Source organism: Perna viridis, chromosome 4, assembly GCF_037379345.1.
Source record: "Perna viridis isolate PV_CMFRI_1.1 ecotype Kerala chromosome 4, ASM3737934v1, whole genome shotgun sequence".
NCBI classification, from domain to species: Eukaryota; Metazoa; Mollusca; class Bivalvia; order Mytilida; family Mytilidae; genus Perna; species Perna viridis.
The window spans coordinates 29,340,694-29,368,500 of record NC_142448.1 but is presented as its reverse complement, the minus strand read 5'-3'; the positions used below and the strand labels follow the sequence as shown (position 1 = coordinate 29,368,500).

General features: G+C 33.1%; 1 protein-coding gene across 2 annotated transcripts; it reads left to right on the top strand.

The window, feature by feature from the left end:
• Positions 1-6: 6 nt before the first annotated feature.
• On the top strand, positions 7-18,266 carry LOC148619655 (peroxisomal 2,4-dienoyl-CoA reductase [(3E)-enoyl-CoA-producing]-like). Of its 2 annotated transcripts, none has more exons than XM_088579812.1 (8): positions 7-156; positions 4,091-4,159; positions 4,508-4,625; positions 7,646-7,715; positions 7,966-8,090; positions 10,183-10,276; positions 10,661-10,765; positions 17,797-18,266. In XM_088579812.1, exons 1-8 carry the CDS (start codon positions 95-97, stop codon positions 18,009-18,011), a joined length of 858 nt encoding a protein of 285 aa, XP_088435938.1. In that variant the 5' UTR covers positions 7-94; the 3' UTR covers positions 18,012-18,266. The 2 variants fall into 2 exon arrangements, with proteins under 2 accessions (XP_088435938.1, XP_088435937.1); XM_088579811.1 differs by lacking the exon at positions 17,797-18,266 and adding an exon at positions 15,505-16,927.
• The last annotated feature ends 9,541 nt before the right edge of the window (positions 18,267-27,807 follow it).

The window sequence follows — 27,807 nt, the reverse complement described above, 5'->3', positions numbered from 1 at the left end:
CAAGCTTAGATTTAGTTTACCAAAATTTAAAGATAAAAAAGGGGCGTGTCCCTATCGTCAAAAGGTTCATAAAGTAGGACGTCATAATTTCAACATGGACAAAGCCGAAAAATGCTTAGAAAACTACAAGTACACATTTCAGAAAGATCTGCTTCGGTGAGTTGAATTGTCATTCTTCATAAGAGGTAATATATAGTTCAGGTTCACCTTTATGAGGATGAACCACTTTAGGATATATTTAGACTAGAAAAATAAGAACTCAGGAGAACTTTTATTATCCACATGAATGGGCATGTGAGTGTGAGGGCATGATGCATTACATTTATTAAAATTATAACATCATCTTATCCTGAACTAACATGATAAATATAACAAAGAACTATAATGACTGATTTGCCACATAGTACAATATAGTATGCAAATGTGAGATGTCGGGTACAACTTGACAGAGATGAGTCAGGAGCAAAATATATGCATATGTTCTATTAAACCACAGCTAGCTATAAATTCAAGGATCAAATTGTTATATCCTTGTGTCCGGAGCAGGAGGAGCAGCTTTTTGGATGGTCCATGCAAACGCCGAGGACACCAAGGGGCGATACTTTATATAACAAACATGATCTTTTTGACCAATTCAAAAAGATTAAAATTATGAGTTCATTGGATGACAACCTCTGTGAAATTTCTAGTTAGGGCTCCAAGACCAGGAATGCCATCCTTGCAAAGGGCACAAATGGACAATGCTCCATGGCAACTCCCAGACTTCGCCCATGAAAAAAATAATATTTATATAACATAACCAAATGATGGTAAAATTTACATTGAATATTTCGGATAACCAATATCCTTCTTCAGCAAAAAACTAACAAAGTTCAAGATCAAAACATAGATTCTGAAGCTGAATCGCGTAGTGGATGATTGTACCTCTATAAAAGGCACACATAACCAAATGATCAGGAATCTGAATGAGAACGAATACGGAGTGCTTTTATAAAAACTAGAATGAATTAAATGTGGAAAACAATTAAGAAAAATCAAATTAAATTATAGTCTATAATACAGCGTACTGATGTATAGCATAGTAATGTACTAGCTTAATTTAGACCAAGACCTAACAATGAATTATTTTTTCTCGTTAATTCCATCTGGAGAAATTGTAATTTTTTCATCCAAAAGCTTTCCCGAGATACTCTTTTACTTTTTGACCGATTGTTATTATGATCTATGATCTTAACAGCTAAATTGTGAGATCCTTCTGGATGTATCCGGCAGATCTCAGATGGCGCCTTAGATATAGGTCTGGTTTACACTTGCAGTCACTGCCATGATCATTTATTCGCATGTTGAAAGGTTGTTCCGTCTCGCCAACGTACTGCATATCACAACGGCACTGGAGAAAGTATACAGTGTTTTCGGTTTTGTAAGTCACGTTGCAAAAATGGCGCATTAATTCCTTTCCAGAACAGTAGCCTTTAAACAATTGGGTATGCAATATCTGGGTACAGGTCTTACATCTTTTATTTCTACACGGTTGACACTGGTCCGTTGTCTTTTGTTTGGGCTGAGATGAAATCTTTGCTCTTACCAGGGCATCTCTTAGACTCCTAGGTCTACGGAATGCCAGAACAGGTGCCTCAGGAAAGACTTTGGAAAGCTTAGGATGTTTTTGAATGGCTTCCCAATTCGAACGAAGTAACTGGGAGAGTTTCCCAAAGGCTGGATTGTAAGTCAGCGCATACGACAGTGTAATATCCACATAATATTAAGTTATTTTACAGTTTGATTATATCTTGCTTTGTTTTATAAGGTTGCAAATATTAGTCAATAAATCAAGATTTTTATTTCTTAGTAGCCAAATTACTTTTTCATCAGGATTTAACAAGTAGAAATTTTGGATAGTTAAGATAAATGAATGTGTACATACTCCACTAAAAACGGGGAGCATGGACCAGGTGCACCGGTAGGGTATAGGCATCCTCTATAAACACCCGCCTAGTTGCTCATAAAATGTCAAGTCAGTGGTAGACGAAAGAGGATACAACGAATAAACGTTCATGTATAAAGAAGATATTATGTTTGACCTCATATTACCAATGCGTCACTGAGCGTCATTTAATTCAAACTGTAAGATGATTCTTTCAAATTCCAGAAAGAAAATAATCTTGATCGTCAATTCAAAGTATAGAAACTTAGAAACATAATTAAGTAGCACTCCTGCTAAGAATCGTGCAAAAGTGGGTGAGAAGCCTATATATTTTTGTTTTCGAAATTTTGTTTAAATTGCCATAGTAAACAGAAATTAGCATTCGGTTTTTTCATATAACCTGTGTTCTTAGGAGATAAAAGTTATAAAGAATGCACCGTAGATTTCAAAATTAAAGGAGATAACTCTGTAAATAACACTCAATTACATCATTACTAATCTATCATTTCATAATATAGGCCCATAAAACAACTTAATTTCAAAAATAAAATTATATAGCCTTTTTTTTTTTGGGTGTATCATATTTTTTTTTTTCAGATTTTGCATAACTCTTACAAAGACAACTACTTAAAAGCCTTTCCTTTAAAATCATTTTCTTATATTTTAACGGCTTTAAGCTGAAACAAATCGATTGGCTTTTGAAGAAGAAAACTTATTTTGTTGTAATAATTATGTGATAACACGTCATATTACAATCTAGCCCTTATAGACAATGGAAATAAATCTTAGAATAAACTGATATTTTTGTTTATAACACCATTGAATGTTAAAAGGCAAATATAAAAATCAAAATGGAAGTCTGTGACTGAACACACCTTAATTTTGTAGACATCAGAAATTCAGAATGTAGTTCACCGTTAACAGTCTAATGTTATAAGAAAATTCATACTTGTTATTCTTAGGTAACAAAATAATAATACAATGTAATAGAAAAATAATTGGTGATGACGTTCTTATGTTTGGCTTAGGTAGACAGTGACGCACTTAATATAAATATATGATGATTGGCATATTTGGACTTGTCGTGATGTGGTTGTACATACCTGAGTAATTATATCCATGAAGCCTGAAACTAGGGGACTACATAAATACTGATGTTAAAGTCTCTTATGATGGTATTCATTTAGAAATAGACTATGAAGCTTTCAAACTTTCAAATAATCATGGCCATTACTGATTTTCCTATTGTTATCTTTCTAACCCCAGCGTATCATAAGGTTTTTACTTCCTACGTTTTGTTAGAGATCGTGGTCTTATTTTCTGGGTAGGTATCATAAGGATACACTACTTGAGCATTGTTATCAGTATGCGGACCCGCATATAAGTTCATCGTAATTGATGAGTTGTCGTTTTTAACATAACAAAAGGTGTCTACATGTAATAGATGTCTTCTTTCAAAGAACTCTGTCACTGATGAGCAACTAGCGCATAAGCTGAATGTCTTCCAAAATCAGAATCTGTTCACGGAGTTCAGTGCTAATTTTAGTGGATATTATATATGCTGCTTATTTTCCGGGCTTATGTTATATGTTTGGTTGGATAAGTTTCATTTGACGCTCTGTAATTCTTTGTGTCTCATTGTAGTGAAACCTATTTAAACCGACCCATGAATAATCATAAAGCCTTACGATACCAGAAACTTATAAATGACACAATTCATTTTTACTTGTTTAAGTAAATGTATTTTTAACTTTGGCAAACCGAAAATTTGTCTAAACTGAACTAATTGTAAAACCTAAAAGGGGCTCGATTTAAGGAGGTAGATCTAGGGTAAGGACACAACTCGTACGAATATTTGGAACTTAGATCTACCTCCTTAAACAGGCTTCTCTGTATAAGAAACGGATTACGACAGAACTTGTCTAGAAAGCCCGTTTTAAAATAGTTACGTATGTTGTCGATGATGTTTGGTCACAAAAAAAAGAGCCGAACAATAGTAAAAAAATAACATAAAATATTTTTATGCGTGCTTTTTGTTCTGACATTTCTTTAATGAATTGACGTCGGGCGTTCTTTTGATACATTTTTAAAGTGCATGCATGACATATAAATCGTAAAAATGATTTATATATGAGATGATTATTATTTGTTTTCTTTCTTTTCCAGAGATAAGGTTGCGTTTGTGACAGGTGGGGCATCAGGAATATGTTTTACGATTGCGGAAGTTTTAATGAGGTATTGCTATATTGATACAGATAATGTGTATTTATAATGAATCCTTAAGAAGAAGAGAAATGATTAAGTCATAACATTACACTGGAGAAAAGCTAGGGAGAATCTATAGATGGATATATCGAGAAGTGTTGATAAAAAACAAAACATGTCAAGATCTTGGCAGAGAACTACCATTTTTCAGTTGTAAAAGTAACATTTATTTTCGAGTTGAAAAGTATCATTAATGCATTTTTATCACGGCTTTCTATATATATTGTAAGATCGATACTATTTCGCTGTTTTTTATTCTGAGATTTCCCTCACTGTTTTGCTTGAACTGCTAAATTCTGCTTGTCTTTGTTTCAATAGACATGGATGTGATACAGTTATAGTCAGCAGACGTAAAGACAAACTCCAGCAATCCGCTGATATATTACAGAGAGCAACAGGGAGGAGATGTGTTCCTATACAGATGGATGTTAGGAAGGTTAGTGTGTAGAAAACGTTCTCAAAAGAAGAATAATTTCTAGAAAATGGCTAAGGCCCCGACCCTTCCCTTCTTGCCTAGCAAAGGTGAAGACCTTACAATATGGACAATAATAAACAAAGAAAATTATGGACAAAGCAATGCCAGGAACACCAAAATGAATATATATGGAACAACACAAAAACAATTAAATATACACATAGAAAAAAAAACAGCACCATCCCCTAAAACCGGAGTGAACACTTGGAATGTGAGCAGTTCCTGCATATCTCAAAACTCTAAAGACCTGCTATGTGTAATTAGAAACCTTAAAAATGACCGGACATTTTTCTGTTAAGTTTCACAGTTAACCCCTGGACAAGGCCAAGGCATGTAAAACAAGAATGCAGAAGAATACCAAAAATAATCTTAATTAAAAAATCACAATAGCTATAAAAAGTAATAACAGTCGCACGAAACTTCCTGGTCGATGACCCAATTAAATATTATATAATATTAAGCCTCTTGGATTAGATATCAGTCAGAATTCAAACAAAATAATCTGTAGACATCAAATATATCTGATCCTAGTTGGAGAAGAACATTATAGTAACAAGTATGATCTCTCTGAAAACTTCTTACAACGTTAGCGATTTGTCTGGATATTATTTCTTTATTACTTAGTCTAGACTGCACATATTCTGGATCGAAATGAAAAGTATCTTTCAATCGTTCTTTTATCAGCCGACGAAAATGGTTCTTAATTACTTCTTATATTATAAATATTTTCCATCAGAATGTCAGTTACTGTTAAGTTTCTTTTACAGTAACCTTACGACTTTGCTTTTGTTAATTTGTATGTATGATTTTAGTTACTTTACGTTCTTTGTTGTGTGTGTCTGTTTTCCATGTCTGGTATTTGTCCCTGGATTACATTCTTTTGATTACCGCTGTAACCTTGGTTCCCTTGACTACTCTCTCAAGTTCTTTAGGTAGATGCGATGTATCAAATACCCAAAATTAGGATTGTTTAAAGATAATGCGTCATCTGTATAGCGGAATCTGAGATTAAAGGATCTAGCTCAACCATATTCTCTCTTTCGGATCAGACCAGCTATAAAGTCAGCCTCATAAGAGTGAAGGAATAGGTCAGCAAGTAGAGGAGCACAATTTGTTCCCAATGCAAAAAACACGGCCACCACACTGGACAAATATGTTGTCGATTAAAAATTCCAGCATTTTGTAAACATCTTCCTCTGTATATTTGGAAGATGATTTGGAGTTATTTCCTACAAAGTATGAGGAATCTCTACCAAGAACTATATATTTGTATCTTGGTGTACCATCTTTTTTGGAAAAAAAAATACGATATATAATGTTTTTAAGTCGAGATTTTAACTGTGTATAGGGAATAGAAGTATACAGTGTTGAAAAATCATAGGTTTTAATGCTATTATATTTTTATAATAGTCTTGAATTGATTGTCTCCAAAAGATTTTTCGATTTTTTAGGATCCACATTGAATTAATACCATTACGGGAGTAACAAGTGTTGTGGTAAGACTGTAGACCCTCTTTGACAGCTGTGAGTATACAAGTTAAAAGTTTTGAAAGAGGTTTTGTGGTACATTTTCCAGATCCAGCTATGTAACATTGTTTGTATAAATTCTTGTGGAGTTTAGGAATTCAGTACATAGACGGTAAATCATAATCATCGTCCTTGGTAGAGAGACCAAAAGAGGGTAGCATAGATTTATGGTTTTACACAATCTCTTCTTTGGAGAGTATGGTAGCAGTATAGGTCTTATCACTACTATTATGTTCTACGTCTACCTCTGATAATAAACATTTGATATAAAACGTTTTGCAGACAAAAAACAATTTTGTTTTGGGCTTTGTCTGCTGGTACGACAACATATTTGTCATGTATAGTAGACAATGTTTTTGCGACATCGGGGTCTCTGAAAACTGATGTGGCATTGGTACTCATTGACTACTTAAAACTTTCATTTGTTTCAAAATTAAAGTATCAACTTAACTGTTGATGTTGTTAACTTTTCTTTCAATTTTGTAAACATGAATTTCTTAATTGCAACGTTTGTTAGCTAATTCTAGCAAAATGTATTTCTGCAATATTTTCATATGCATGTGTTAAGGATGTTGTACGGAATCTAGTACTGCTCATGAAGGTGAGCAAAAAGTAGTGATGTTTGTTGAAGGCTAGAAAATTGTGCATGATCAGACTCTAACTGTTAAGGATAGTTTTCCCACATCACTATTACTTTATCTGTTCTTCATAGACAGTTTCATATGTAACTGTACTGTCCCTACCAAGGGTCAAACAATAGATCGCTTGGTTACAGGCCGTAACCAACCATTTCGGCCAAAGAATTAATCCTTAAACCTACTACTACCTGCAATGCAGTACAACCTACTGCTACATCCCCTTCACACTTAGAAGTAATAAAGGACTATTGCGATGCATTAAATAATTCCCAGGGTCCATTAAGTACTAGTCCACATAAAATTCAGACACTGTCAATGGTCAAGTGAAACCCCACCAAACTTACGATGTTTTTCAGTCTACATATGCTATACTATCATATTATGTTAATCATTTCTGCATTCAGATCTGCACTTTTTAGAAAATCATACATTCATATTACACTAAAATCAACCAATTGAAACCTAATCAGGAACGATAACTCTTGCAAAGTACCAATTTATGTACAATATATAATTTTTACCTCAACAGCGAAATGAAAAGCTAAGATTGATAAGGTGATCAGTAACTGTTTCTGAACAAGAAATAAAACTGAATTCGGTGGGTTTTTGACATGAATGAATCACCATCTGTTTGATTTTTCAGAAAGACTGCTAATCCATGTGCATTCAGAGCTTGTTAAGTTGTATACTTTAAAGACGTTGTACTCTTTTCTTGAATTTTACATTTTGCATGAAAATTGTATTTACTATACCTATACCATATATGTTAGATGATGACAATTTACAGTAGCTTTTAATTTATGCTTGGTTTTGTAGCCGGAACAGATTTTGAAAGCCGTAGATAACGCTCTGGCTGAAATGGGAAGAATTGATATACTCATTAACGGTTCGTTGATTACAGTTACCAATCTGTTGCATGTGAATGTGAAACCTCGTGAAGTATATGAACTATCACTATGAACAATATTTTCCTTAGTAGTAAACAATATTTTTAAGAAGTTAAATTAATAGAAGACAGTCGCATATAAGAAATTATCCACGCTGTGGAATTACCGGTAGCTTTAGCTGATGTTTAAGTGCTACATTTTGTTTGAGTTAGTCGACTGTTTTTTTCAGTAAATGATTTGCCATTTCAGGAGCAGCAGGAAATTTCCTAGCACCGGCTTCCAGTTTATCATTTAATGCTTTCAAAACAGTTATGGAAATTGATGCCCACGGCACGTTTAATGTCAGCAAAGTTGTCTATGACAAATATTTTAAGGTATATTGTTTGTAATCAATAATACTTTTCCTTTTTGACACGTGAAACATTTTCCTCATAGCATTATGTTTTCAAAGTAAAATCGATTTGCAGTGTAAGTATAATGTATTTACAAAAAATATGTACAACATACTTGCATTCAAACAGGTGTGCCGCAAGCAACAAAGTTTTACAAAAAATGGTTGATTAAATTCTAAAACAGTGGGTGTTCAAATTATTCAAGAAGATTGAGAAGTGGGGTTGCGCAATATTAAGAATTCGGAAAAAAACACTGGTATTGGATAAGAAAAAAACATGACTATTTACAGATTTTGGCTTGGTTGACTCTTCAGATTTCCGCTTTTTTGCACTTTCATTACCGAGTAGAAAATGTAATTACAGTGGTCTAGAGACGGTATTGACTGCTAATGATTTTGGTTGTATGATGCCAACACCCTTAATCGACCCGGTTGCGGATCCAGATGGAGGGTGCAGGGAGTTGGCACCCCTGCTTTCTATTTGGAAGTTTGTCGGTTATTTGTTTAAAATTGACAAAAATGGCAAATGATGCCCTGGCACTCCATTTTTTCCGAGGAATCCCGGCTAGCAACTCTCCTTTTCTAAGTGTGTGGGTACGCCTTACAATAGACAGATTGTCAAAAACATTTCCAATTTTACAGGATTGAAATTGCGGGTGAAAAGAATGATGGAATTTGCTTTACCATAGGTAGACTTTTTTTTTATTATAAAACATAAAATCCATAATTATAAATAATTTTTACCACAAACCCGGCTGATTTACTCGGCGGGAGTCATACAATTCATGAAAAATATTTATTCACATATTACTTATATATCATCTATTCTGGCAAACCTATGTTGTACAAGGGTAGACAGAAATAAAGCAAAGCCTTGAACCACTTTCAATTTTATGATACTAGCCTTTAAAGCATATTTTCAACAGGACATTCCTATGTTTTAGCCTTTAGGTTTAGTCTTGAATTTGATTTCCTCCAAAACTAATATTGTTACGTAAATTTTTACATTCTACTATTGGCTAAAATTAAGAAATTTAGTTCGAGTTTGTCCTACAAGTATTAAGGCGGGTTCTGTAACATTTTATCATTAAGGACATAAGCTAGATCATCTTCGTCTGTGAAATAAGAGAAAGTAGTTAGTAATAACCATTATTGAATGGCAAAAGGTTGGTTCGGATTGAATAATAATATCATAATGATTTAATAATGACATAAGATGCCCATAGTTACGATTGATAATAAGCTATTTAAGTTGGCATCTAAAATGTATCATCATACGAAACTTAAGAAACAAATAATGAAGAGAATAAGCACGTTTTGTTCTAGACCACATTAGGCCAGTAGTCAATACCGTCTATGAATGACCGTTTGAAAATTGAATCCTGACGGACGTCCACCTGGGTGTACATACTTCATTTAGGAAAAAAAAAGTAATTACCTGTAAAGTAATCTATAGAGACGGGATTAATTACTTTCGTGTGTAGAAGTATCAGTCTTTATAAGAATCAAACAGGAGGTTATTCAAGCATGACTTTTGTCAAAGACCCACGTAATTCACTTAGTTACCAATCACATGACCAGCCTTAGTTTGTCACTCTGTTGTTGCATTTATTTTCGAGATAAAAGATATATAGATTGATTATGAAATTGGCACTGTATAAGAGTTGCCCTTGATTTAGTTTGATTCGGTTATTGGTAGTGAAAGATAACTGTAAGATTTCCCCAAATATACAGACTGAATACAGAGAGAGAGGGAGGACCGTAGTTACGAAAAAATAAAGCATATGCAGACCGAAAGAGAATAGTTCGTTCGATGGGTTTTTCTACACTTGAATCACCTCTACCTAGGCAGTGTCTGAATTTTATATAGACTGGTACTAAAAATAAATTGTTGTGTTACGTTATCAAAAGGTCTGTCTCAGCTTCTGGTTAACACCTTCTTGTCCATCATAAGTTTTGCGTTAATAAGGACATGAAATTAGTCAAACAGTGTATTGCCTCATTAAAAAGTGTTATTATATTTTTATAAATCGGTGATTGATAGACGTATAGTCTGATTTTCTTCATAATTATAGGACCATGGCGGAGTTATAGTTAATATAACAGCCACTTTACAAGTCAGGGGCCAGTCACTTCAGACACACGCAGGCTCCGCCAAGGCTGCTATTGGTTTGTATTACAGCAAATATACATATACACCGTAGTCTTGAACTGATGAAAGCTGTTTTAACCGAAAAAAGGGCTATTTTTGTAATGTTATATCATTCTACCTGTTAATATATCCTGATTTTGTTGTATGTAAATGTACAAAAATAGACATTTACACATGAAAGAAATGAATGAATGACGGACTGACCCTGCTTATTATAAAACTACCTATGAAAACGATAACATGTGTAAGCATTTTTTTTACATAATTTGTTTTACAGCATTATCAACCAAACATATTTCAAACAACATTTCATTCGTTTGTTCTGTTTTACACATGTAGCAAACTACTGTTAAACATTTTAAATAACCTTAGTATCATTTTTATATGTTTTATTTTTTCAGAGGCAATGACGAGACATTTAGCAGTAGAGTGGGGAGGAGATGGCGTACGAGTTATGTGTGTAGCCCCTGGTCCTATTGGGGACACCGAGGGATTCAGTAGATTAGGTGAGAACCATTAGTCATGTACATTTGTAGGTGAGACTGAAGGTTTTAATCGATTAGGTAAGTACAACTTGTCCTGCAGGTGAGACTGAAAGATTCAATATATTAGGTTAGTACAAATAGTCATGTAGATAAGACTGAAATGTTTTTATAGGATAGGTGATTACCATTGGTCTGTAGATGAGCCTGGAAGATTCAATAGATGTAATGAGTACAATTTGCCGTAAAGGTAAAAAAATCAATAGATAAGGTGAGCGCAGATGGACCCGTTGGTGACACTGAAAGATTAAATGTAAATGGTGAGTACATTTTGCTATATAGTCGAGACTGAAAGATCCGATAGATAAGGTGAGCTTAATTTGTGACATTGAAGGATTGCAATTTGCGGTATAGATGAGACTGAAAGATGTAATAGATTTTGAGGGTAGAAATGGTCTCATTGGTGATACTGAATGATTAAATGGCTGAAAAGAGTGCAGTTTGCGGTGTAGCTTAGACTGAATGATTCAGTAGATTAGGCCATTACAATTTGTCCTGTATGTGACAGTTGGGTTCAACAAACCAGCTGAGTGAAACTTGGCCCTAGGTTACTGGTCTCACTATAGGATTAACTGATTTTGTGAGAAAATTTGGGGCCCATTGATGACACTAATAGACTTTGTAGATAAGTTTGCTATAATTGGGCATACAAATGTGTAATTAAAAGACAGATTTGTTAATAGAACGATGACAAACCTATTGCTTTTTTGGCTTCACCCTGAAGAGTTTAATAAGAAAAAATGGTCAACAGTTAAGGTACCTTTATAATTGAAATACATTGTGCTGAAAATCACACTTTTGTCGGAGAAACGCAAGAACGATTAAACAAAAGAATGTGCGGCCATCCCTCGGAAATTAACACCGCCAAATTCCCGACAGTTTATCAACATTTTAATCAACAAGATCATTCAATCCTCTCTATGAAAGTTCGTATTTTAGAAAAAATTACCATCCTACGAACAGTCCCGTTCTAAGTAAAAACTATCGTAGGGAAAGAGAGGAGTACTGGATACGCAGACTAGGTATTGCAATACCTTACGGATGCAGTGACAACATCAGAAGTATAGGAAACCTTTCACGCAAATATAACAATAGCATAAATGTGATGAATTTATTTAACAAAATTCCACGACGGGAAAGGAGTCATGGCCGTCGCCACTATACGTCACCTAAGTTACATGATGTCTCCATAGATGGTTTCCTTCCTTTCATACAAAAATCTCTTGGACTTCATCACATTAGAACCAAACTTTATTCTATACCTCTCACTCTACTACACTCCCATTACAAAATAAATTTGGACACTCCTGTTTCTGACCCCACCTAATCATTATACAGACTTTTTGCCATCATTTTGGATGTTGGTTTCCACAGACTCTTTAAACCAGTTTGTGTGAAAAGTCAAGATGAAGAAAAACGATCATTTCTTCCACTAACGTTTGTCAACAAAGGTATAGATGCAATTAATTTGGCCAACATCCTCCATCACAAAAACGTAACCAACAAATTTCCCTATATTTCAAAGACAAATCCATACCAATTATTTCATATTCCTATACTTCACCCATTGCATCTAAAATATTCAATTATAAAAGGCTATTGCAGAACCTCGAGATTGAGGACTTCAAGGCTAAACCACTTGACTGTTCTTGCAAAAACTCTCCATTCAAATATGGTCCTTTTGGTCACTTTGTTACGGGAAATTTAACCATCATCGAAAACGAATCTCTTTGTAATATCCTTTCTAAAGGTCCCAAGTACCGTGAACCACGCTCCATAAATTGGAATTATAACTTTAAAGTTCTTATTGATGCCGTCGAGGACTATGCAAGAAAATGGATTAAACGAGAACAAGAAGACATTGATTCTCTGTCAGAGTGGTTAAAGGCCGTGAAGTCTAATCTTGAAACGAATGAAAGTTTTAAGTAGGTCATTGAGTGCCAAAGCTGCATCAGTTTTCAAAGACCCCGATGTAGCAAAAACATTGTCTAATATGCATGACAAATATGTTGTCGTACCAGCAGACAAAGCCCAAAACAAAATTGTTTTTGTCTGCAAAACGTTTTACATTAAATGTTCATTATCAAATTTAGACGTAGAAAATAAAAGCAGTTATAAGACCTATACTGGTACCACAATCTCCAAAGAAGAGAATGTGGATAACCATAAATCTGTGTAACTCTCCTTTGGTCTTTCTACCAAGGATGATGATTGTGATTTACCGTCTATGTACTGGATTCCTAAACTCCACAAAAATCCGTACAAACAACGTTTCATAGCTGGATCTGGAAAATGTACCACCAAACCTCTTTCAAAACTTTTAACTTGTATACTCACAACTGTCAAAGAGGGTCTACAGTCTTACCACAACTCTGTTACTCCCGTAATGGTATTAATTCAATGTGGATCCTGAAAAATTCGAAAGATCTTTTGGATACAATCAGTTCAAGACTATCTGAATATAATAGCATTAAAACCTATGATTTTTCAACGCTATACTTCTATTCCCCATACTCAGTTGAAATCCCGACTTAAAAACATTAAGCATCGTGGTTTTTCCAAGAAAGATGGTGAACCTAGATACAAATATATAGTTCTTGGTAGAGATTCATCATACTTTATAAGAAATAATTTCAAAACATCTTCTAAATATACAGAGGAAGATGTTTACAAAATGCTTGAATGTTTAATTGACAACATATTTGTCCAGTGTGGTGGCCGTGTTTTTCAACAAATGGTCGGCATTCCAATGGGAACAAATTGTGCTCCTCTACTTGCTGACCTATTCCTTCACTCTTATGAGGCTGACTTTATAGCTGATTTGATCCGAAAGAAAAAATAGTGTTTGGCTAGATCCTTTAATCTCAGTTTCCGCTATATGGATGACGTATTATCTTTAAACAATCCTATTTTTGGTGATTTGATACATCGCATCTACCCCAAAGAACTTGAGATAAAGGATACTGCAAACACTGTAAGGTCAGCCTCATATCTTCACCGAACTACACTTAGAAATCGATGGTAAAGGAAAATTATTGACCAAACTTTACGACAAACGTGTTGACTTTTCATTCAGAATTGTCAACTTTCCTTTCATCTGTGGCAACATTCCTTCAGCACCTGCGTATGGAATGTTCATATCACAACTCATACGTTATGTCAGAGCTTGCCGAAACTACGCAGACTTTGTATCGCGCTAGACCTCTAACAAATGGGCTTCTGGTACAGGGTTATGTTGCTACAAAAAGTTTTATGGTCGTTATCATGAACTCGTGGATCGTTATGGTGTATCCATGTCCACCATGAAAAATGATTTATTCAACGGGTCATATTTTTTTCTTTTCCTCGTTTTTCTACCCCGGACTTGACTTTTTATGAGCAACTCGGCCGGTGTTTCTAGAAAAGCTGAGGACGCTTACCCAACCGGTGCACCTGGTCCATGCTCCCAGTTTTTAGTGGAGTCCGAGTTGCTCATTTGCTTTTGTTACTTTGTATGTATGATTTTAGTTACTTTATGTTCTTTGTTGTGTATGTCTGTTTTCCATGTCTGGTCTTTGTCCCTGGATTGCATTCTTTTGATAACCGCTATAACCTTGGTTTCCTTGATTACGCTTTGTGAACTGTAGTAACAGTGTGATAATTGTCCTACTTTATGAACTACATATTTAGTTGGTGTGTAGTTGTGTTAAGTATACTGGCAAAGCAACTGTTTTGAGAAAACATTATAAATATCCTTTTAAGTTTTGGCAAAGATGGGTACATTACATTTAATTAAAACTGTAGAAAAAAATGAAATATCATTTTCCATTTCTTGAGCAGCTTTGGAGTAAACAGACAACTTTGAAAATTGTATGTCCTTACATACTCCATGTTAATTTGTTGTCAATTATTTTGTTTAATTTACACTTCGCATTTGACGTTTTGTTTTTGATATCTTTAGAATAATGCCAGATTCCACTCCAAATTCAGTACTATTACTGACATTTAACGTCTTTGTACTTTCCGATAAAATAAAACCGTCAACAAAACATTGATGAATTACCATTGTCATGTCCCTTTAGTCTATAATCAGAACTACTCGTCCTTTCTCGTTACAAAAGCATTTTGTTTAAGGTTGCAGAAATGCCGAGTAGTTCCAAAAATGTCAACATGAAAAAAACAAAAAAAAACAAAAAAGAAATAATAAAACAAAACTCTCGATCTACATTGAAAAATACGTTTTGTTTGTTGTATAACAAAGTCTTGACTTTTTACAGTGTTGTTTTAATTTCAACAATTGTAACACGCTTCTTATGCTTTAGTTTGCAAAAACTTTTTTCTTCTAAAAAAAGGAGAAAGCTTAGACTTTTAAGGATAAATGTAAGGTTTAAAGTTATATGGTAGTTTTGGATTTTCTCATTTCACAAACATTAAATAAATATTTGCGGTTGGAGTTGTTTCTCAGTTTTTTTCCACCGGCACATGTCTTCTATCCTATTTCAAGTTTATATACATAGAATGTTAGAAAGATAGTAGGCGATAATCTTGTGTTATCCTCTCATAATCTTATTAAGTGGATTTTGTGATTTACCAACCGTTTTATTTTGAACCTACTGATAAGATTTAACAAAAAAAGAATTCCCCTTCAGAGGTATTCATCTCGAGAGCAAATTACGTTTAGGTTTTAAAATAATTCTTGACAAGCAGTATTTTGTGTCAATCAGGAGGACATTCTCTAACAGAGGAACTCCTGAAGAAAATACCAATACAGAGAATAGGGTATAGACAAGATATTGCAGATACCGTAGCATACGTTGTCAGTGATGCTGCCCAACTACTAACAGGGACGACCATAATAGCAGATGGAGGATGCTGGCTAACTGATGACAATAACTTTTATCAAATGAAATCTTTGTTGAAGAAATATTCTAAACTGTGAATTTTCCCGTTCATATTATTGCCCCATGTGTGATTAATTTTATTGCAAGACATTATAGTTTTCGTAAATATTTTAAGACGATTGCTTTAATAGTTTGTCATTACATAACCAGATTTTAAACGCACCACTGCTTCTTGTCAGTTAAGTGCAAGTGTTTGTAAGAATCTGGAAAAATGGGGAAAAAAAACCAGAAACATACATGTAAAAACCCCAACTTTTCTATCAAGGATGCTTTCTCTATTGGAAAAAGACCATTATGTGATCTCTGTATCCCTAGATTTGCATTTCAATAAAAAAAAAGTTATTTTGCCTTTGAAATTACCATTTTCAGAGCATTTTACTGAAATCATAACTCAAATGCACCAGAGTGATATGGATTGTTTGTCTTTTCCCTGATTCTGATGGTGCAAATAGTCATATTTAATTTTCAAAACGATGGGTTTTTTCATCCCTGGTTTCACCCACTGCCTGATTCTTACAATGACTAACACTTTAACACATTCTACGAACACATCCACACTGTAAAAAAGTTGCATATACAAAATATAATTCAAGGAAATGAGAAAATATAATATTTTATTATAGTAAGTATATGTGTTTTTAGATAGATTCTCTAACATTAGTATTATTCCAAATCATCACATCATTCAAATATTCACTATCCACCTGCGTTACATAGACATAGACATCAGATGGATAGTGAATATTAACAAGATTTATGGCTTTGTTGAAGTAAATATTAAAACAAAAAAAAAACTTATATTAAGTTCAAGGTTTTGAAGTAAATGCCGAATTATCATAGAGGACGAATTCATTATAATGGTAGTCAGTGCGAATTTAACCCTTGATCTTAGAAGCATTGAGAGTGACCGGAAGTTAACTTGTAATACCAATGGTAATAAAAAGCAACATTAAATGTTTATAGCTTGCATCTTGTACTTTAGTTAAGATATATAGAAAAAAATAAATCCTAGTTGAAGCAAAACTGTAAAAGGCATTATCTTTTAAAATACGTGTGTCAATATAAACAACTTACTCCTTTTATAGGTAACACTTGCCTTGTGTTATAACCGAATGTGTACACTAGACGGTATCTGTTTATTTTCAGTATGATATGTATTGGGTAGATGTATTAATTACAACGGTTTTTTTTAATAACTACGTAGTGTAACCCATGTTTTATTTTTGTATTAAATGATTGTAATCTGTGCTACTGACCAACTTAAATGACGTTGTTATAATTTTTTCATAATAAAGAGTAAATGAAAATGTAAACAGCTCTAGTTAATGTTTCTTTCACTTATCAATAATCATCTCCTTATCCTACTGTGTGGAAGCTTAATATTAGAAATTATTTTACAAATGACATATTCTGTCTGTGATTTCACAAAGGCCACACAAGGGTAGTCAATTTCATGTTAAGGTGATATTGTATAAAATGTTGCTATACCTAATGGACCATTTTAGACTGATGTTCTGAACAGGTTTAGCTGGTACTTCCACTGTACACATTCCTGTAATAACTTCACATTTTCAACTCAATATTGTTTTACTAATGAATGGTTAGCCATCAAAGATGTATTTGCCTACAATAATTATTTGTCATTGTTTATCCACAATATTATAACACCAGTAGTACAACATAAGCTTTGCTTTGTTTGTTGTTCTCAGTTTCACTAGTCATTGTTCATACTGTTACTTCGATAGGTTTGATATGAAGAACAAGTAGTAATACGGAAAAGATCGATAATCGTTTGGAACACCAAAATCACAACACAAGATAGAGAAACGTACGACACAAAAGAACCAAAATGTATTCACGAACCAAGCTAAGCACAGAGAATATACAAATAATTCATATAGCTTTGAAAATCAAAAGCATTCCAAAAAAATCTTCTACTGCAAGTAAATACAAGCATTATATACACGTATGTACTAGAAGGGCCAATTATTAATAAAAATCTCATATGACATGAGTTACGTCAAAACGCTTCATACACATATATCACCTTTCATATGTATTAACCATAACAGTGGGAAAATACTCATCCTGATGTTTATTATTCATGTCCTCTAGGAGGACCCCATTTGAATGTCGAATTCACAAAGTCGATACCAATACAAAGGATTGGACTTCGGCAAGAAATTGGAGATACAGTATTGTATGTAGTCAGCGATGCTGCCAAACTATTGACTGGAACAACTATTGTAGCTGATGGGGGATACTGGCTTACTTCTACTAACAATTATCAGCAACGGTTAAACTTATTAAAGAAATACTCTAGACTGTAAATGTTCTTGCTTTAACTGATATATTACAATTGATTAGTAGGTAAAACAAATGTTTATTTCTCTAAAAAGCAAAAGAGAATACGTTATTGTCATATTTAATGTAATAATGGTAATTTGCCTCTAGTTTGCCAGCATCTTATCATGAATTATCAGTGATATTACACAGACATTACTGAAAAATAAATCTTGAATGTACTATATATTATGAAGAGAATCATTCTGAATTTTTAATTAAATGGCTTGTTTTATACAGTGTGCTCTATTTTTATTTTCCATTTGCTATTAAGATTTATGTCACATGAGCATCAACCGATATTTCGTTTTTACTTTATGCCTATGCAAATAAATAATTTAACAGTAATATATGGAAGCTGGACAAATATGTTGTCGATCAAAAATTCCAGCATTTTGTAAACATCGTCTTCTGTATATTTGGAAGATGATTTTGTATTATTTCTTACAAAAAAGGAGGAATCTCTACCAAGAACTATATATTTGTATCTAGGTGTACCATCTTTTTCTTGAAAAACAACGATGTATAAGGTTTGTAAGTCGGGATTTTAACTGAGTATTGGGAATAAAAGTACACAGTGTTGAATAATCATAGGTTTTAATGATATTATATTATAATAGTCTTAAACTGGTGGTCTCCAGAAGATCTTTCGAATATTTCAGGATCCACATTGAATTAATACCACTACGGGAGTAACAAGTGTTGTGGTAGGACTGCAGACCCTCTTTGACAGCTGTGAATATAGAAGTTAAACGTTTTGAAAGAGGTTTGGTGGTACATTTTGCAGATCCAGCTATGTAACGTAGTTTGTATGGATTTTTGTGGAGTTTAAGAATCCAGTACAAGGACGATAACTCACAATCATCGTCCTTTGTAGAAAGACCAAAGGAGGATAGCACAGATTTATGGTTTTTCAAAATCTCTTCTTTGGAGAGTGTGGTAGCAGTATAGGTCTTATCACTGCCGTTATTATCTACGTTTACCTCTGATAAAAAACATTGGATGTAAAACATTTTGCAGACAAACACAATGTTGTGTTGGGCTTTGTCTGCTGGTACAACAACATCTTTGTCATGTATAGTAGACAATATTTTTGCTACATTGGGGTCTTAGAAAACCGATGTAGCAATGTGATTTAAAAGTTGATCATTAACTCAAATAACACAAAAACTGACTTCCGAATACATTTTAATTCTCAAATTCTATGACACACGAATTAAATGAGATAAACGTTGTACTAGTTATGTCCATAGTCGGTTTGAGTTCAAAATATTTTTAAAATCATTTTTCAAATGCTACAAATACAACAGGCCCTTTTCTATAGATCATACAAACTCTTAAGAAATATTTTTCAAAATCTATCTCAAGAAACAAAAAACTACTCTTTGTTTTTATTTTGTTACAATTTTATATATCTGTATTCTTTTTGTGTGTGTATGCTTACATATTGGAGGGCTATTTAAATATCGGGGTAGATCAAATCATCTGTAAATGTCAATTGATCCTCACAAAAATATGCGTTCTAATCCTGTATTGTCATCTATAGATATTACTTTAAGTGGCATTGCTTCATTAATATTATAGATGTAGCCTGACTACGTAGATTTTTTATATTTACATTAAATATTCAAAAATCTGTTTTAACATTCAAACAAATAAAATTGAATGAAAATTAATTAAAATTTGCCTTATGCATAATGGAAATTTCTTAGGTCTGTTGAGATACACTTATGAATCATTTTCCAGAATTCGACTGCACAATAGAAATGCAAATGTAGTTAACACATTGAATTATTTTGAAAAATGATTTTATAAGATTTATGTTAGTAGTTCTGTTGCCAAAACCTGCAAAAATATTTCGATACGACCACATAGTATTTTATATCGTTGCAATTAATGAGAAAATACTTTTATGCAAATGTATTTTTTTTGCCCATTAAAATGCACAGTAGCATTTCATTATCATGTTTGATGTGAATAAATATTATAGTTATATTCCAGTATGATTTGACAGCCTTTTATAATACTTGTCAGAATGGCAAGTTCATTATAAATTTAAAATTATGTTGTATATCATTATTGACTTATGTGAAATATGTATACGATTGCTATATATTGTTAATAGAAAAAAGCCAATAGAAATTAAAACCTAGACTTTCAGACATTTGCTTCCATTGTTAAACTACGAATTTAATAAGTTTTTCCAAAGAAGCCCTGTATCATTTCCCCGTACAAGTCGTTTTGGATCTTGGCGTTGCTACGGTACAACACAACTACCCTCGACCCAATACATCTGCCTTAAAACATTTTACGGGATGGATTATCACCGAAATCTTTCATTGTGTTCAATATATAAGTATGTAAGTGGCGATTCCTTAATACACTTTTGAATCTGAATATAAACTGAGAACCAAATTTCCTACTCAAACGGAAGCAGCCTTTGATATGCGTGGTCTTTAAATAAGATATGGGAAAAACTGTTTTATGTACAATCCTTTAATGGCATGAATTTTCTACTTACACTAAGTAACACCCCTATTTCATATTTCCATTAAAATATTCAACGTTCTCGATGGATTCCGAATAGCACTTTTCATTTTAATATTTTCAATTCATGAACTTAAAAATTATCGTTTTAAATTATTTAATAGTATTTTTCAACTACAATAAATTAATACTAACAAACCAAATTTCGAAACCGAATTTCCTAATTGTTCTTATATTAAATTCATATTTCCCGTCTTTCCATTCCAAAATCAACATACCCAATATCCCGTAATATGTTTAGTTTTCCCCATTTGAAGACAGTTCCAGTAATTAACAAGCTTAATGTTTTCGCAAAAACAACACAAGAATTTCTTGTACTCATCAATATTGTTGTACTTAGTTTGAATGGATTTGTGTCTAGTAATTAGTGCTGATGATTCATTACATGTATATCGAATACTATTCATTAAAAAATAATTAGAAAGTGACCGAGTCGTTCTATCTTGTTATTTGAGATTCACTAGCCTCAAGTGACCTAATCAGCTATAACCTTAATCATTACATTATTGTACGTTGGATCGTAAATTATTATCTTGACTTGAAAACTATTAAAGAATCGTATAATAGTGTGTACCAAGATACATTCGGTTGGTCCACAGTCTGCTTGAGGCAATATCTTTCTCAACTATTGAAGCAAAAATATCTTAAAGCCAGTCACAACAAAACACAAATACCGTAACAAGAAACAAAAGGATTGGAAAAAAATATGATGCCATATGATTTGACTTTCTCAAAATTATCGTTTTATTTTTAGAAAGCTTCATGGTGCAGAAAAATCCATATACAATTCGGATATTTCCCATGGTGAATCATAGTGCAGAAAAATCCATATACAATTCGGACATTTCCCATGGTGAATCAGTGTGCAGAAAAATCCATATACAATTCGGACATTTCCCATGGTGAATCATGGTGCGGATAAATCCATATAAAATTCGGACTCTTCCCATGGTGATTCATGTTGCAGACATATCCACTGAACGAACGATACATTTTTAGTATATATATGTACATATGTACAGTCTGTATACAGATGTTAATTATTACGAGAACCATGAATTCATCTTCTACTTATATAAACAAATTTTTGCTATGTCCAAAATATGCGACCGATTAATTCTTTCACACGCCAATGAAACATAAAAAATGAAACACTCAATTCTTATGATTACATTTCATATGTTTCTCTTATTTTATTTGTCTTATGTTTAGGTAAACAAATAAGAAGTACACAGTGTTCAATAATTCCACTGAATTATGGGCGTGCCTATAGTAACAGCTCAAAAATGTGATCCAGCGACTCATGAAACATGAAATGTAAAGCCCATTATCCAATGAGATTAACGTATGTTATGATATATACAGTAAATGCAATTATATTAATACGGTGGTTTCTGTACGATAATCCTATATGATTAATTGTATATAATATTCGTATGACAATCTACATATGATAATTATTAAATAACACTATAACAATAAAGTTGAAAATGATAGCACTTTCCGTATATCCGTTACATCCTTCATTTCGTGCATTACAAATATAGAACAACGTTGCTTCAAGGAAATAATTCGACTGTTTTGGTGGATATAAACCACTTAAATCCCCAAATATCTTTCGTAACAGGGTGTTAGTCAATCATTTGCACGATATGTGTGACGCTGACAATCAGATGAATGTTCCTATACTTGGTTTAATTTTCGTCTTCATGCTAACATATATAATCAATACTGATAGACCCGGTGTGTATTACATGACGAACTGAGATTTTTCTTGACGTCCCTGGCTATCGTTTGGGGTCTCTCACGGACGATGTAAAGCATCAAAGCGTTTACACAGTACCCGGGCGATTGTTATGAAATTTTGATATGATTTTACTAACAACTATTTATTTTTTTTAGTTTAATGGCTCCTTCAATTTTAAAATTAGGGCCATCCATGCAACTGACCGATATCACACTGTCGGTTTCTGTTAATCTAAAAAAAACCTGAGAGCCCAGAATTTTACCAAGCTAAACATAAAGTGAAATACCCAATTCTTATTAACATGTCATAGAAAGTTCAACACAATTATTGATATCAGTTGATATTTAGTAACACATGTAAAAGATGGAACAATTTAGCCATATGAATAGAAAAAAAAATATTTGAAAAAAGAAAGACCAACGAAAATGAAAACTAAGATCACGAACAATATGCAGAAATCTAAAATGAAAAAATAACCCGTTAAAGACCTGGCGTCGGTTTCACAAAACGTCGTAAGTGTGAAATTGATCGTAAATCATGCCGTCACAATGCTATTTTAGTTTATGATGTCATTACTTACGATCAACTTTACTTTACACTTACGACTTTTTGTGATATCGAGACCTGGACTATGTTGCACATCAGTATAGTACCTTTACACAAAACTGGTTTCAGTACTATATGCATGTTTAAACGAGGAAACCAGGATTCGAACGGTAATAAAAAAAAAATAAAACAATAAAATTCAAGGATGAAGACTAGATAAGGGAATAAAACGCAGAACAAAAATCATAAAGATTGATTGTTTGGGTTTAACGACCGAGCAGCAATATTTCCCCTATTTTCAGGCGATAAAAAAACACGTTCATACAAAGAACCAAAGGTAAATGAGCAACCCAGACTCCACTTAGAATCGGGAGCATTGGCCGAGTGCAACAGAAGCCTGTGAAGGTTTAGATTAAACGTTTGATTAATAAGGAAATAATTGAATTTAATATTACTCTATTAAGTATTAAGCTTATGGAAAAAGTAATTACTAGAAAATTAATCTATAGAGACGGGGTTAACTACTTGTGTATGTAAAAGTATCAGTTTTTTTTATAGAAATAAGACAGGAGGTTATTCTAGCATGACTTTTGTCAAAGATCCATGCAAGTCGTTTTTATTTCTCATTCAGAAACAGTTACTGATCACATGACAAATCTTTGTTTGTCATTATGAAATAAACAAAATATTTAAATATTTGTTTTGACATTGATACTTTGCAAGAGGTTCCGTTGTCGATTTGGTTTTGTTCGATCGATAGTAATGAAAGATAAATCAAAGGTTTTCTCTTACAGAGACAGCCATCGTTACGTAAAATTGAAGCATTTGTAGACCGAAAGAGCATGTATTTTTCCACACCATGAATCACCTCTACCTATACAATGTCCGAATTTTATATTGTCCATCATTTGTGTTGCCTCTACATAGTGAAAGATAAGGACATGGTAATATTCAAAAAGTGTATTGCACACCTTATATATAGCTAATAGACGTAGAATCGGGTTTTCGTTATAATGATTGAACAATGGTGGACTAAAAATTAACGTAACAGCCACTTTGCAAGTCTTGGGCCAGTCACTTCAGACATATGCAGGGTCTGCCAAGGCTGCTATTGGTTTGTACGTACACTGTAGTTTAAAAAAAGGGTTAGTTTTTGTAATGTTACAACAGTCTACCTGTTATACTGTTATATATATACACACAAACGTCTCAGAATGTGACGACTCTATTCGCTACACTGCTCTATCGGATCAAATTGATACAGGGAAGATAACGTAAACTTATAGAAAGGTCTGAAATATTTCCAACGATTTTTGAACTGTCAAATTTGCGATGTAACTCGAACTCGTACCGCTGTGACATCTATGGCAACACCGCCTGCACAAAATCCAGCGCCCTAGAGTACTCGGCCAGCTAGGATATATATATATTTGTACAACATTCTAGGAAAACGATAACATGTGCATGTGTGTGTGTGGGTTTCAAACAACATTTTGTTTTAAAGCATTATCAACCAAATTTAATTAAAATAAAGTGTCATCCGTTTGTTCTATGATATGTTTTCTTTCATCACACATGAAACGCATAACTATTAATCATTTTGAACAGCCATGGTATCATTCAGTGTGTGTTTTGTTTTTCAGAGGCAATGTGATGAGGTTTAGCAGCAGAATGTGAAGGATACGGTGTACGGGTCATGTGTGTGGCCCCAGATCCTATTGGGGACACCAAGGGATTCAGTGTATTCGATAAGTACTAACAGTCATGTACATTTGTAGGTGAAGGTTTTAATCGATTAGTTAAGTACAAATTGCCCACCAGGTGAGATTGAAAGATTCAATATATTAGGTAAGTACAATTGTTCCTGTAAATGAGACTGAAAGATTCTATAAGTAAAGTGAATACAATTGGTAATGTAGATGAGACTAGGAGATTCAATAGATAGAGTGAGTACAATAGGTGCTGTTGGTGATACTGAAAGATTTAATAAATAGTGTCAGTGCAATTTGCCATATAGGGGAGACTGAAAGATTAAATAGATTAGGCAAGTACAATTTACCCTGTAGGTGACACTTGATTCAGTAAACCAGGTGTTTGAAACTATGACTTATTTTAGGAGTCTCACTGTAGGATTACTCGATTTTGCGAGAAAAAATGGGGCCCATAAATGATAATTATAGATTTGTATATAAGTCAGTTATAATTGGGCTTAACAAAAAAAAAAAAAAAAAAAAACAAACAAACAGACAAATAAAATAGATATATCATCGTTTTGTTCACAAACCTGTCTTTCGATTAATTCAAGAAATGATTCTCAATTAATCGAAAGACAGGTTTGTGAACAAAACGATGATATATCTATTTTATTTGTCTGTTTGTTTTTTTTTGTTTTTTTTGTTTGTTTTTTTTTTGCTTCTTTTTGTATTACCCCTGTAGAGTATAATGACAAATAACGGTCAGGAATTCAGCTACTTTTATAATTAAAATACATTGTATTAATAATGCTGAAAAGTATAAATTTAAAAACAATCTTTTTGTTTTGTAAAACCACCAATGAAGTGGGTGAGGACGTGGTAAGTAGTATACTGGCAGAGCAACTCTACGACGACAAAAAATATATCTTTAAGGTTTGACAACGATGAAAACTAAATATAAATAAACAGCAGAAAAATTAAAATATCATTGTCCATTTCTGGCGCAGCGTAAGGGTAAACAAACTAAAAAACACGTTTTAGTGTGGGAAAATTTCATGTTCACACACATCCGTTTTGTTATGTCCCATTTAAATGTGTCGATCATTATTTTTTGGGTTAACACTTCACTTTGACACTGCAGTGTTTGTAATGTCAAGTCCAACACTCGGTCCAAATTGTAAACAGCGGTTTGTTTGGTGTATGTGCTTTAAAACATTTTATTTCATCGACAATGTAATGTAACACGCTTCTTATGTTTAAGTTTGCGAAGTTTAAGGCCTTTCAACACTTTTCTTCTATAAGAGGGATAAGCTCAGAACATTATGAAAAATATAAGATTGAACGTTCTATGTATTAAGTAGTAGGAAAACAAATAAGCAAATGAGAATGTTTTATCGTCATTCTTAAATAGCAGTCTAGTCCTCTCTGTTTTTTTTTTAGCTTAGTAACCGTTACAGACCACAAAACTGGTTTTGGTTTGTCCTTTGGCTGTTGGGTACAATTACATTTAGACGCTTTGTTTCGCACACCAAGTTAACCCAGTCTAAATCTGTAGAACTTAAAATTAATATATTGTTTAAATGTAATTAAGCATTTATGCATAGATTAATGTAATTTATGTGATAATTTAAATGAAGAAAGGTATCCGGAAAATGTCATTCCCCTACCGTATTAGGTTCTCTCCTCAGCATCAGCCGGTTGTTTTTCAAAATACCTTATTTCGCACAAACTTTAGGCACAAAAATTGCGAGAAAATGAATCGAAAAGAGTGTTATTATTTTACCTTTTTTCCACCTCCATAATGCATACTTTCATTCTGTGCTAGATATTTTATAAGACATAGTGTTTGATTTGATTGATTTTAGTGGGAAATCAATGTATGGATTTCTCAAAGTCCAAATCTCAATACAGAAATGACTGTTGTTACTCAAAAGTATGGTATACGTTGACCCAATAAGCATCATTTCTCCCCATGAATCACTTCTACATTTGGCAATGTCTGAATTTTATATGGACTGATACTTAATGCAATAATGGTGATTTTCTCTGATTTGCAAGCGTTACATTCTAAATTATCAATTATATTAAACAAACATTACTGAAGAATAAATCTTGAGAAGTAGAATATGTTGCGAAGAGAGACATTTTGCGTTACAATTAAAAGGCTTGTTTTATACAATTTGTTATTTTGCTTTTACGATTTATGTCACATAACCTTTATTCGTTATTTCATTTTACATTATACCTACACAAATAAAGGATTTAACATTAGTATCAAAATAAGTTGTCAATTAGAAACTGTAAATTTGCATTGTCAAAATAAAAGTTTGGAAGTAAGAATAAGTGGGAAAAGGCCTACAATTTACAAACTCGAAATGAATATATATATATTTACAAAGCTAGGCTATCTGGCGGTGTTCCCATAGATCTCACAGCGGTACATGTTTGAGTCCTGCGGAGGGAACGACAAAAAGTTCGACAGTTCAAACATCGTTGGAAACTTGTCAGACCCCGCTATGCTTACGTTATATTCCCTGTATCAAGTTGATCCGATGGTGCAAAGTAATTGTCCGGTTTAGATAGATGTTCGGTTTACCCAGGGTCAAAATACAAAAAAAAATATGTTATTTTCTATAGAACACTCTCGCATTAATTGTGCTTCACTATTTTAAGAATATGTTTTAGATGTTGATTATTAACATATATATCACAAAAACTGACTTCCTACCTAATTAGTTTTCATCATAAAACAAATTGGAATCCACTGTATAGGAAACAAACACGCATTAAAGACAATAAGTGTGGTATCCAAAAATCAGCTGAACTATAGTCTGTTTTGAGTTTTAAAAAAAACACAATTATTTTAAATCATTTGTCTAATTAAATCAACTTGTCTACAAAAGATCCTCGTATATAGTACGTACAAATTCTGGGAAATATTTTCAGAAATTTACCTCAATAAACAAAACCAATTGTAGACTTTATGCTATTTGTTTTATTAATTCATATTCTTTTTGTATGCTTACATATCGGAAGAGCTATTTAAATACCATGGTCATAACTAAGTCACATGAAATCAACTTGTTTGAACAAATGAATTATTACGGCGAAATAGTATTTTATATCGTTGAAACTGAAGAAACAATATTTTTATGTACATGTATCTTTTTAATCCATTAACATGTACGGTACTATTTTCCAATCATGTTTTGTGTAAATAAGTGCCAGTCTTTGCATGTAAGAATCAGG